Source organism: Podarcis muralis, chromosome 1, assembly GCF_964188315.1.
Source record: "Podarcis muralis chromosome 1, rPodMur119.hap1.1, whole genome shotgun sequence".
Taxonomy (NCBI): domain Eukaryota; kingdom Metazoa; phylum Chordata; class Lepidosauria; order Squamata; family Lacertidae; genus Podarcis; species Podarcis muralis.
The window spans coordinates 95701207-95714114 of NC_135655.1; the positions used below are offsets into that span (position 1 = coordinate 95701207).

At 39.8% G+C, this 12908-nt stretch overlaps 1 protein-coding gene across 7 annotated transcripts in view; it reads right to left on the reverse strand.

Moving 5' to 3' along the window:
• NCKAP5 (NCK associated protein 5) overlaps positions 1–12908 on the reverse strand; it is a 604332-nt gene that overhangs the window by 471764 nt on the left and 119660 nt on the right. For all 7 annotated transcript variants that reach the window (XM_028744493.2, XM_077935496.1, XM_077935485.1 and 4 more), the window contains one exon: positions 4604–4729. In XM_028744493.2, coding sequence (XP_028600326.2) covers positions 4604–4672 — 69 coding nt within the window. In that variant the 5' untranslated portion in view covers positions 4673–4729. The remainder of the gene's footprint in view (positions 1–4603; positions 4730–12908) is intronic.

Genomic DNA, 12908 nt, shown 5'->3' on the forward strand with positions numbered 1-12908 from the left:
TTAAAAAAAAATGAAAAAACCCACCCTTTAAAAACTTCTACTTTATAGAGGCTAGCTACTTGTAAAGATGAAACGTTCTCAAGAAGGCTGCTCAGCTAAATGCCATCACAGCTGCAAGTGTCAATCCAAGGCAATTCCCTAGCCAGCTTGGGAATTACTCTCGTAAATAAAGAGCACAGCTTGAAGCACTGACTTTTTCTGATCAAAATGTGTCCTGGAGAAAACTGAACAGTTTTAGGTCAGGCAAAGGCCTCCGTTTCTGGTGGGTCTTTTATTATTTTCACAGGGAGCACTGTACAGAGAGTGTGAAAAAAGCAACAGTTCCTCACAGTAATAATGATTTGGTCTATAATGTGAGTGGTTTTGGGCAAGTAGTTTTAATAGCCACAACAGCAGCCCTATTTTTCTGATGCACAACTCAAATTAAAAAAAAAAACTATGATCACCATTTGAACAGCCCTAACATAATATCATTTATGGAAGGGGGTCAGCAGGTTTTTGTTTTGTTCTTGTTTCTATTATGCATTTTGTCTTTTTATCTTGTATTTTTATGCTGTGAACTGCCCTGATATCTATGGATGAAGGGCTATAGACAAATGTTAACAACAACAACAACAACAACACTATATCCACGTTATTAAATGTTATCTGACTTCTTTGAAAATGAAAACACTTAAACTGAGTGTTGATAAAATGTCCCACATTGCACATTTAACTTTAAAAATAAATATACAGTAGATTATGTATGAGCTGTAAGAACTATACATTATCCTAGCTAATTAATTAATGTGCATTTCTGAATTCTGATTTACAGCACTACAAAGTTGTGATGTGCTTGTGACAGGAGATAGAAAATAGGGATGTACGTATTTACAAGTCATGAAACTATTTTTAACTAGCTGCATTCTGATTTGGGGTCTAGACTCCCCTTCTAAAATAATACTTGGAGCCAGACATTATGATGTAATGCCTTCTCTGCATTCTGAATACCAGTTTTGTTGTCCTTATTTTAAATACAGTGCCTGCCTCATATGTTGAATGAATTGGCAAAAGCTGTCTGTTCAATATAGAAGGGGGCTGGACAGAGAACTTAACATTTATTCACTTAGGGTAATTCTGTACTAGTATGCTTGTTGCAAACATGGTGATTGTGTACAGGAAAATAGCACCAACATAGCATTACACCAAGTTGGACCATTGGTCCATCTAGCTCAGTATTGTATATACTAGGGGTCAGCATCCTTTTTGAGCCAGTGGGTGCATTTGCCAAGCAGTGAGGCTGTCATGGTCACCATACACACACACACACACACACACACACACACACACACACACACACACACAGCTTATTCATTCCGCTAAAACAGAAAGCTTGTTTCAAGTCCAATTTCAATGGAGTGAGGAGTGGGGGAGAGGCCTTGTGATCACCAATAAAAACCTATGCAAGCAGATGAGTGGCTATAGGCATCATATTAGCAACTGCTGGTCTATACGGACTGGAAGTGGGTGGCTATTCAGAGCTTTAGATAGGATACATTTCCAGGGATGGCAGTGCTGACAAGTACTGTAAAGGGGACGGGCGAATAGACCTTTTCCCAGCATGCTTTTCTTTGCCACATTCTAAATTCCACTGGCATGAACACAGACGTTACCTATCATGCACAGATTCAAGTATGCATGATCGAACCAGTTTATTTATATACTTAATTATTTAAATATTTGTAGAAGCAGCTTGAAATAAAAGCATTAGAACAGCCAACAGTTGAAAATGAGCCAAACATTCCAAGTGTCAATTATAAACAGTTTGAAATATGAATGTCTTCCATGCCTGTTTAAAAAGCAGCAAAATACGGTCCATGAATACATACCTAGAAAATGAAGTTCTAAGTTTCCATTAAGCATGGGGTCAACACCAAAAAGACCCCATCCTATATAGTACAACGGTTGTAAACCTGTGTCCCTCCAGATGTTGGACTCCAATTCCCATCAACCCCAGCCATAATATCCAATGGTCAGGAATGCTGGGAGTTGTAGACCAACAGCATCTGGAAGGCCACAGGTTAATTCTAGTGCCTGCCAACCTAATATATATTGATGGCGGGCGCACAACTCCCTGAACCTATCTCTAGACCCAGACAGGTTTATACAAGTACAAATAGCCCTTCAAACAACTTGGCTACGCACTGTTTAGAGCTTTAAAAGTCATCACCAACACTTTAAACTAGCCCTGAAAACAAGCTAGCCTCCAGTGCAGCCAGTATCAGATTGGTGTTCTATTCTTTGATTGCCCCCACAAGAGTCCAGAATTCACCACATTCTGTACCAACTGAAGAATCCAAAACATCTTTTAATGCAGTCCCTTGTGGACCTTATTGCAATAATCTAGTCTGGTTGTAACTAGGCTCCTTTCTCCCAGCCAAAGGATAATTACAGCTAAGGTGGGGCAGAAAGCTGACTGGACAATTAGTCCTCACATACCCAATGCGACTAGTATGCTAGGTTGTGGTTATGGAGTTACTCCCTTTTCTTGTCCAGACTTCTCTGCGTTTTTTTAAGTGCATAACAAGCATAAGTTTCAGATTATTTCCCTCCCATTTGGATATGAACCGAGGAGAAAGCATCACCTGTCACTTTGCTTTTCAAACCCAGATCTAAAGCCACAGAAACTCTGCTTTATATTATTAGCATATTATGGTAGTAAGCAACCCTAAAAGTTTCCTGCAAGCTACACTACTGTGAGACTCCCACAACTTGCTGTGCTGCCGCTGCTGATGAATTACCTTGTTCGGGTTAAAGGGATGTACCTTGATTTATTTTACAAGGCAGAAGGCTCTCCTTTCATCTCTGCAACTGCTCTATTACTGACCCAGAAATACTTTGATTTTCATCTCTACTTTCCATTCTTTCCTGGGTCAGCTGATTTCATCATCCTTAGAAATCTCATACCAGCTTTCTCACATTTGAAGGGTAGTCACTAAATATGTCAGCGACCTCCTGAAATGCTGACCCTGGGAACTTAATTTCTTTGAAAATAATGCTGCTCTTCTCTCACTGCTTAGAAGCCCACAAATTCATTATGCTGGAAGTGGAGGCAAGGAAGCAGACTCACGGACATGACTTTGGCCTGAATGCGGCTACTTGGTATTTCCGCGCTGCCCCCCCCCCCTTTTTGGCTTCCTATTATTGCTTCTCCTCTCCATATTTATTTGCAAATGTATCCCATTAGCTTTAGCAGAGCTTACTCTGCTGACTAAACACATTCAATGTTACGGCACAAACATTAGCCATTAGACAGATGAGCAAGGAGAGTTTTAGAGCATGCTGTAATTCTCAGGAGTTATCATGATTTGATATTCAACTCCACCTCTGCTTTCCAAAGAATCCTGCCATGACATGGTTGAAAAAGAATTCTCCATTTCTTTCACCAGCAGTGTTAAATTTAAATCCATAAATTTAAACTGTTTCAAAGAACTGGGTGCGTCCTGATGTACTTCTCCCCCATCCAAATACTGTTGCAAAGTTGACAGAAACTCCCTAAAATGTGGATGTGTTGACAACTACTGGAGAGGAAGCTCTCTCTGTTCAGTGTTTGGAATAGTTGAGTAATATGATAATATGGCCGTATGATGTCTTTGTAGAACAGTATTATGGGGGCATGTACCTGCTTGTTGTCTGAAGCATGCCTTAAAAAAGAATGTTTCACATAGGTAACAATGGAGTTTCAGTGCTCAACAAATCACTAACTTCTGGTACCAGGGGACATTAGGTACCATGCATTTGCTCTATGTAAAAGAGCAAGTGTATGTTCAGTAGAGTGGCATCCATGCACAGGTCCATGAATTGCATTTGTCACTTCTTAGGAGAACACTTTGAAAATGTAATGCGTGGAGTGATCCCAAGTCCTTTATTAGGGGAGAAAAAGACTAACCAAGAAAACACATCTAAGTCGCTTATCGAGAGACAGCAATGTTTTAGGTTCAATCTTTGTTCACAGCAGCCAAAATGAACACTGACATTAACAGGGCCATTTCAAACCAAGGTTTGCCATCAAGTGTGCTCTCAACAGCCGATCCTGGTTTCCAGTGATGCCTGTATGATCATGCGCACTCATCATACTGACATTAGTTTTTGATGTATACTTTAAAAGCACTGTACAAATGGCTATAGAACACAGACACAGAAATATATATCTTTGTTATTTGAACATTATTTAACCATGTAAGTTTTCTTGAAGCAATGTTCTCTGATTAAACCACTTTGGGTTTTTTAGCTTGACACAACTTTATCAATGACACCCGTATACCAGGGCATCCCAGATCCACTAAACTCCACTGGACAAGGCATCATTTTTCTTCTGAGATTCTGATCTGGACGAACAAGGTGTCATGTTCCTATCAACAGTTGCATTTTGGCTGAGCTATAATAGTCTTTTAGCATTTACTTACACTTGGCTATTTAGAAAAAAACTCTCTTGCAGTTTTGACAATACAAGGTCTTCAACAAGTCTTCAAGGATGTCTGTTACAAAGGGTCACAGCAATGAAAGGCCCAAGCGCCCAATGCCAAAAAGATATCCAAAACTATAGATATGCTTTTGTACTCACCATGAGAGTACTGTCCAAAGAAAATCTTTTGCTAAATTCCTTTTTCACTAGATGCTGCTTTTTGTCCATGGCTGAATATCCTTTATTGTTTATTCTCTTAGAAATGCCAGGTTGTTACCGCTTTCACTGTGATGGAAAAATAAATACAAATTAATTGCTGCAACCCACCCAAGTACCTTAGGGTGAAAGATGAGTAATAAATTAAAATAAAAACACTGCTTAGTTGATTCAATGAAACATACACCAATTGCATTTAATAAAGTTAGTTTGGAATCCCACCCCCACCCCCACACTTTTGATTGAATTTCTTTGGGTCTTGAAAATGCTACAGAATACATCCAGATCACAACTAAGGTGTGCTTGGATTTATATTTATATTTTAAGGAAAACTGCCAAATCACCAGCAGGTGAGGGTTTTCAAATTTGCATAGTTGCAATGTGCTTGCTTAGAACTGATTCAAGAGACAGAAGTTGAAGTGGGGTTGGTCTGAAAGGCTGCAATCAGTTGTAGAGCATGTTTTGCACACAGGCGGTCCCAGACTCAATCTTTGGCCACTCTAGGTAGAACTAGGAATGTCCCCTGTCAGAAAGCCTGGAATGCTGCAAGTCGGTATTTAGTTCAATAGTGAACTAAGAATTTAGGAGGATCTGCCTTCCCTGAAAAACTCATAACAATATTAACAGAATTGGCTGAATAAGAGCCCCAATACATGCAGTCTTTTCAGGCATTCACAAATGGGCAAAGCATGGAGGTGGAGCTTGTTACCAAAGCATCATGTCCTCACAGTGAACACATTTCTGAACAACTGAACAGAGTGTCCTGTAACTAAAAATCCTTGGTTGCAATAGCTAGTCTGAAAACTTGCATGTATTCTGGCTCTGATGTTATATGAATACTCCAGGTGCACAACCAATTAAAAAGCATATTTATCTATTGCATTTATACCCCACCTTTTCTTCGAGGAGCTCAAGATGACATACATGGTTCTCCCCACAACAACCTTGTGAGGTAGGTTAGGCTGAAAGGCTGTGACTGGTCTAATGTCACCCAGTGAGTTTCATGGCCAAGTGGGGATTTGAACCTTGTTCTCCCAGGTCCGAGTCCAACACTCTAACCACTACACCACACACAGTGGTGGAGAAAGCTGCTGGGTGCCTGGTGCAGTGCGCCCAGGGGTGGGGCAAGACGCCCATAGGGGTGGGGCACACTGCAGGGCCTCTGGAATCTGCCTGCCTCCTCCCACTCAGCCGCCCTACATCTGGGGGGGGCAGCGGGCGGACCATTTGGGCAGCGCAGAGCCTGTGCACACCCAAGCCACCACGTCTCTCCCAGGAGAGACATGCGGCTCAGGCGTGCTGCAGGCCCCACAGTGAGTACCGCCTGACATTTTGTCACCCCCCTCAGTGGTGACACCCGGGTCAGCCCGCACTCACTGCACCCCCCTTCCTACACCCCTGACCATACATACTAGTTCAAGCAAATATATGTGTGCAAAGTAAGTCTTATGAACTTTCCAAGTATGAAAGACAACACTGGAAAGTACAATGCCCAGAAAGTTTTGGGGCCAAAAGAGGTTTCTCAAGTGGCTTAGGCAGAGACAGTTAATATGTGCCATAGTTAAATTGATAGTTTTGTAGCATGGCTCTGTCCATTACTAACACAACTAAATGGCAATCCTGTGTGATTATACTTTTTTCTTGTTAGGAAAAAACAGAGCGAGAGAGGGAGAGATATCTTTTCTGTTTGACATGAAAAATAACACTGAGTATAGTAATTATTTCTAAATGGCACTAGAATAGACCATCAAATTAAATATTACAACATTTCAATCACCACATGAAGCTGGATTAAAACAGGGTAAAAGGTGCTATTTATCAACTCCCCAGCCTATTCAGTTCTTTGGAAACTATCCAGCATAGCACACACTGGTACATATTGTTATACAGCAGCCCTGCTTATGAAGGAAGCACAGCGCTACCTCAGTTTTCGAATCTAATCCATTCTGGAATACCATTTGTATTCCGAAACGTTTGAAAACTAAGGCGCAAATGGCGGTATACAAATTTAATTGAGAAAACTGGGAAACACTCAGTGGAAGCCGTTTGACTTCTGAGGGTCATTAGAAAATGGAAGCATTTACTTCGAGGTTTTCAGCGTTTGAAAACCGGAATGTTAGACTTCCAGGGCATTCAAAAACCGAGGTACCACTGTACTTCAGAAAAATGTGTGTGTTTGTGTGATCTTTTTCATTTATCCAAAAAATAAAAATACCCCAGAGTCAATGCAACTAATATTCCAGGATATTGCAAGACTCAAGAACCTTTGCAAGACAACATGAAATACAATTCTCAATACATTATGCTTCTCAGTTCAGACCACAGGAGCAGTGTGGTACAGCTCACAATCTATTCACCAAGGTTGCTTTAGTAGAATATATCACTTAATCTATCATTTAATAAATATCTTTTAATATCATTTGCTCATCTTTCTCCTCAACAAGCGAGTATCCAAATAATGTTGATTTATGGTTGTGTGTGTATGTGTTTATGTACAATTTTATTTGTACACTATTAGGATATCTCTTTGATCAAGTGGTTTAAAAACTATTCTAAACATAAATAATGGAATTTATTAAAAATTTCATACCAGGTTGTTAATAATAGTTATAGTAGAATTCCCACTCTCCACTGATAGTTGGCCTAAATTAAACATATCTATACCGTAATTATAGTTATTAATCCTGGTTGAAGAAGAGATATAGCTATTAGACAAACAGGTAATATTTATTTATTTATTGACTTACTTCTAAAATGTATAATATGCCACTCCCATGGTCAATAATTAACTTAGTATAATGATTACATGAAAAATTATGAAAGCTACATCTATAGTTTAAACCTTTATAGGTACATGGCCTACATTATACCACAGCCTAAAGGATGGTAACTGCTTTTAGTATTTTGCTACATAGATATGTTGTGCATTCTCTTTTCCTCTCTGTCATTCTCCCTTAAAAATGAAAAGAAAATTATGCTGGTACCACTAGTGCAATGTACTGTGAGCTGGAGTTTGATCCATGCTCTGGTAACTTTCAGACTGGTTTAATGTAAAATGTTTTGTGTGGGAATGCTCTCAAAGATGATGTAGAAACATCAACTGGCCCAAAATGCAGCAGATTACGGACTAAGGATCCCTTTAAAACTCATGTTTTAAAACAGCTGGCATTAGATGCAAGTTCATTTCTGGGCCCGATTCAGGGTGTTTAAAACCCTAATGACTTGGGCCCCAGATATCTGAAATACCACTTCCTTTCGATATGATGTTGGGCGCTGCACTGAGAAGATAAAATAGCATCTGCCTTCTGCCACTGACAGTCCAGAGAAGAGGGACTTTGACCTTCTATTTTAAAGTCCCACCCCAGGACCACTAGGACCAGGAAGACTACTGGTAGGGCCAAGAAAGGGTGCAAGTGACTGGCAATAGTGGGCAGTTGCAATGGTAGGTGAGAACACTGAGCTGTGGACCAGTGATGGCTCCATCAGAGTCTGAATGTTCCTTGTCCCTTCCGCTGTTTTGGTGCTGCAGCCCAGTGCTGTGAATACCCACTTCTACCACAGTGGTTTATTGCATAATAAACTATTTTATGACACAACAAAATATCACAGTGTAATATCATAGTGTACACAGGACCGTGGAGGAACGCTCATTGTAAACCAACATTGCTGATTTATAGCCCCCACCTTCCTATCTGTCAGAGTAACATATTTCTATCCCATAACTGCTTCTTATCCTTCCAAATGCTTCAATGCTCCAAAATATTATCACAATATGTAGGCATCCTACCTCTGCAAAGCATGAGAACATCCTGCACTGGGAATAGAATCAGGTCAGTCCAAGAGTTATGTTAACACCCACACCCTTTTACCCTCCCTTCTCTGGTATGCAGCAAGCTGAGCTTATTTAAATGCTAAAAACAACAAAAATAAGAAGTCAATAATTCTAGTTAAGAATTTTTGGCTGCTTCTGACAGCCAGGTGAAGAGGAAACCAGAAAACTTGCAGTGGCATCTACATTATGTACAGCCTGAAATTAAAAAGAAATAAGTTTTCTCTTAGCCAAAACCTTCCCAAAGCAACAGTGCTGTGGTAGAATTGGTAGAATTGAGGTATAATGACTTATAACAAGTCAAGACAAGCAGTCTCTCTAGCTGACAGGTGGCACCTGTTTCTCTGTCACAGCCCTCACTATTTCTATCCGGTCCACTCCAAGCGCGAGGGAGAGCTTTAAGCAGAGCAAGTGACGCTGTAGGTTTCTGATAGGATGGGAGTTTTGAAGTGAGGACTTGGATTGTGAAGACCATATTGTACTGTGGTTGGTTTGGAGGTTTACAAGGCAATATTGCTTCTTTCAAGCAGCCAGAGGCTTTTGTTTTCCCCAACAGCTGATTTCACACATTTTGCTTTTGCAAAAATCCCTATTTACACATGGCCTGGCCTGCCTTTAGAGCATGCATGAGATTTTTGCCAGTGCAAAATAGGCACCTTAAGCACTTTTTAGTGGAAAGGTGGGGCAAAGATGTTTGAACAAACACAGCTGAAATACCATTTTCAGGGGCAATTGAGCTTGGCAATGGCAGACTGGAGAAATTCAGCCTGTGAGTCAGACATGTTCTCATGTTGATGCCATCATTCAAAAAAGCAGAACAACAAAAGTCAGATTAAAAACTCAAGTGCAAAGAACCAAATCTAAACAATGCTCAAGCAAGATCTTAAAAAGAAAAGACACAACAACAACAACAAAAGGCATACTCCCTCCCCTCAAAGCACATACCGCCGGCTCTTTATATGAGTCATCAGTGGCCTGAGGTAACTCCTTGCCTGAGGTGACTTAAGAACTGAGGGAAGGCCCAGACTCATGATAAAACCATTATTGACCTGAAAGGACTCTACATTTTATATCATTTGCTTCTTTCAGTGTTTTTAAATTATAAGCCACCATGGGTGCATTGGCAAAAAGTCAGTATATAAACGTAATAAATACATAAACAAGTGGAGTGAAGGAAGAGCTAGCATGACTTCAAGGAGGAAGGAATTCCATAGTTTGAAGACTGATTGAAAAGCACCTGCTTCTTGTCAATGGCAAATTCCCTGATGGAATACAGAGTAATACCGGGACAGGAAGGGGGATCATAAAGAGGTAGGCATTCCCGCCCGCCCCAATACTCTGGACCCTAACCTTATCAGGCCTTAAAGTCAATACAAGAACCTTGAATTGAGCGTACAGATGTATTAGTAACCAGTGAGACCATTTTAGATCAATATGTTCATGGAAACTTATTGCCTTTAAACGAATGGACCGCTTTTCAAGGCACCAAATAAACCACCTAGACTAGAGAAACAATCTGCCCTCCACACTAAGTCTCCAGACCTCTTCACGGTTCTCATTTATATCCTATGTGAGATATCAGTCCTAACCAGATGAACAACTCAACTCTCCTATTGTTCACAGAAGCTGGACAGTAAACTGCCTTGTCCTCAAAAGATGAACCTTCTGAGCCATCACACTACCTCACCTCAGTGTCAAGAGTCTTCATAAGAACGACTCAAATTAGAGGTTAAAGGAGAAATGTTCCTTTAGCTGATCAGGAAACTGGGACAACCAGCAGCTGTTTCCTTCTCTGAGTCCATAGCAACTGATTTTCAAATAAATCTTACATGAGAATTAGAAGTCCAGTTCTATGATATCTTGTGTAGTATAAAAATAATTTTAATGAATGATAATAAAATGTAGAATTGACTATTATACTATCTAGGAGATAACAGCTACTAGACAAAAATATATTTGAAGATCTGCTGCTCACTACCTTAATCAGCAATTTGAAAGGCCAACAATATTCACTTAAGAGGAAATGTTCTAGATTGATGTGAAAGGTTGGGACATAGTTATCTGCATTGGCGATGAAAATTGATTATGTTTATATCATCTCTCAGTTTCTCTGTAAGAAACATGATTCATCTGATGGCATTTTCTGTTCTTGTTAGAGTATTTCTTGCTAACAAGCCTATGAACATTGAACAGACACAGCAAAACCAAAGGTGGTAACCTTTTCAACATTTCATACTTTGATTGGCTGTCTGTTTTTATCATGAGGTTTTTTGGGGGGGCATGCTCTAGGGGAAGAGCAAACAGCCTGTAAATTATACCAAAGATGACCGAAAAGGTCAAAGGAGTACATTTGCTATTCATTCACTTGTGTGAAGCAGTTGAGGAATTCAGGTTGCAAAACTAAATGCTCGAACAGAGTTCAGAACAGATATGAGCTGGGAAAGTGAGGATGCATGTAGAGACAATGACAGATGAATTCGGGAATGGGGATGCTACGCAGCATTCTCCTTATGCCACCGATCATCCACATGTCACTGTAGAGCTGTGCTCAGTTCTTCAAAGCAATGGATTGGAACCAGATTTGCCCTTTCACAGAGCTTTTTTTTCCAGTCGGAACTCACCGGAACTCAGTTCTGGCACCTCTCAGGTGGTGCCATTGCCATAATAAGAGAACAAGGGAGGCGTTTGTGGAGAGTTTTGGCACCTCTTTTTCTAGAAAAATAGCATTGCCCTTCCATGAATACATGGGCTCCTTCTCTTTGCAGATAGGACTTTCAGATTCAGTGGAGGGAGCCTACTGCAGGAAGGGAGATGATGATCTTCACCAATTCCCCCTTTCCCTTTCAGCTTCCTGCATGGTCTTCCCCATTCCAGAGAATCCCCCTAATGAATGAACAGGTTTTCAGGGGGCAAGGGGTTGAAGAAGAAATGGCGAAAATTGTCTACCTTCAGCAGGACTATCCTTGACCAGAACTCTGTTGACAACAAATCCAGATCCAACCCTGTGGCTGTAAACCAAAAGCAGCAGCGGCTGAGATTTTAAACCACAGGACCTAATTGTTAATATTGAAATAATTCATTGTGGCCTGTGTATTCAATTTTCCACCTATCACTCCAGCAAATCAAGCTATGTTAAAAGGCTATCAGTTTTGTTTGACTGCATTGGATCAACAGTAATCATTACACACTTGGGTGTACAAAAAAGAAAGGGTTCCCCCATAGTTAATCTAGTGAGAGTAGTATGACAAGTGTGTTGAGTTATCCAGAGCATTCTCTGCCCATGTTGTAGAAGAAAATTATTTCCCATTATAGACAGAGGTAAAATAAGAACAGTTTGAAAATCAAAGGTTCTTAAAGCTCTACAGTAAAGGCATCTCAGATTAGATAGATAGATAGATGATAGATAGATGATAGATAGATGATGATAGATAGATGATAGATAGATAGATGATAGATAGATAGATAGATAGATAGATAGATAGATGATAGAAGATAGATAGATAGATAGATAGATAGATAGATAGATGATAGATAGATAGATAGATAGATAGATAGATAGATAGATAGATGATAGATAGATAGATAGATGATAGATAGATAGATGATAGATAGATAGATAGATGATAGATGGACCCCAGATTTCACTAACATGTGATCTGAGCAAACTATAAATGTCAATGACTTGAGCAAAATGACAACAAGATGACAATCATGGATTTGTTCACTGCACTTGGTATCTACAACAACTTACATGTGGGTTTTCCTCAGAGTGTTTTCCATTGTATCCACTTGCCAAGACCAAGTTACAAGCCTAAATGAATGTCGATTACATATGTCTTAAACACATTCAGTTTCCTGTATGGTGTAATCAATAGATTTCATGAAAAAGCAAGGATGTCTGAATCATCCACACATTCATTTTATGTGTAAAAGTCAACAAGTCAACCTATGTACAATGGCAGACACACATGCATACAGGTTAATTGCACTTATTTCCAGTAACACATCTATGAATTCACATCTAATGTCCACCACTTACACCACAAAACATTCTAGAGATTGGCTCCTGAATGGATTCTATCTGGGAAATTGCAGGGGAAGCAGTGTTTTCTAGCTTGGAGCATATTTTAAATGCTGTGCTGAAAGCTGAACCAAGTGGCACAGCAGCACAATAGTATTCAATTCACATATAATACACTTCCATGTATTCCAAGTAGTCTGCACCAATAATGACCACAAGTTCAGAAATATTGAAAGGTATTTGGAAAACAGCCATAACAGTAGCCTTATGAGCAAAGTCGAACAAAGTTGGATGTAATGAATTTAAACAATGAAGAAAGGCCTTTGGGAGAGAGAGGGAAAATAACCATTATATATATTTTTGAAGGATGTAAACCATTGCCAAAAAGCTTTAGAAGA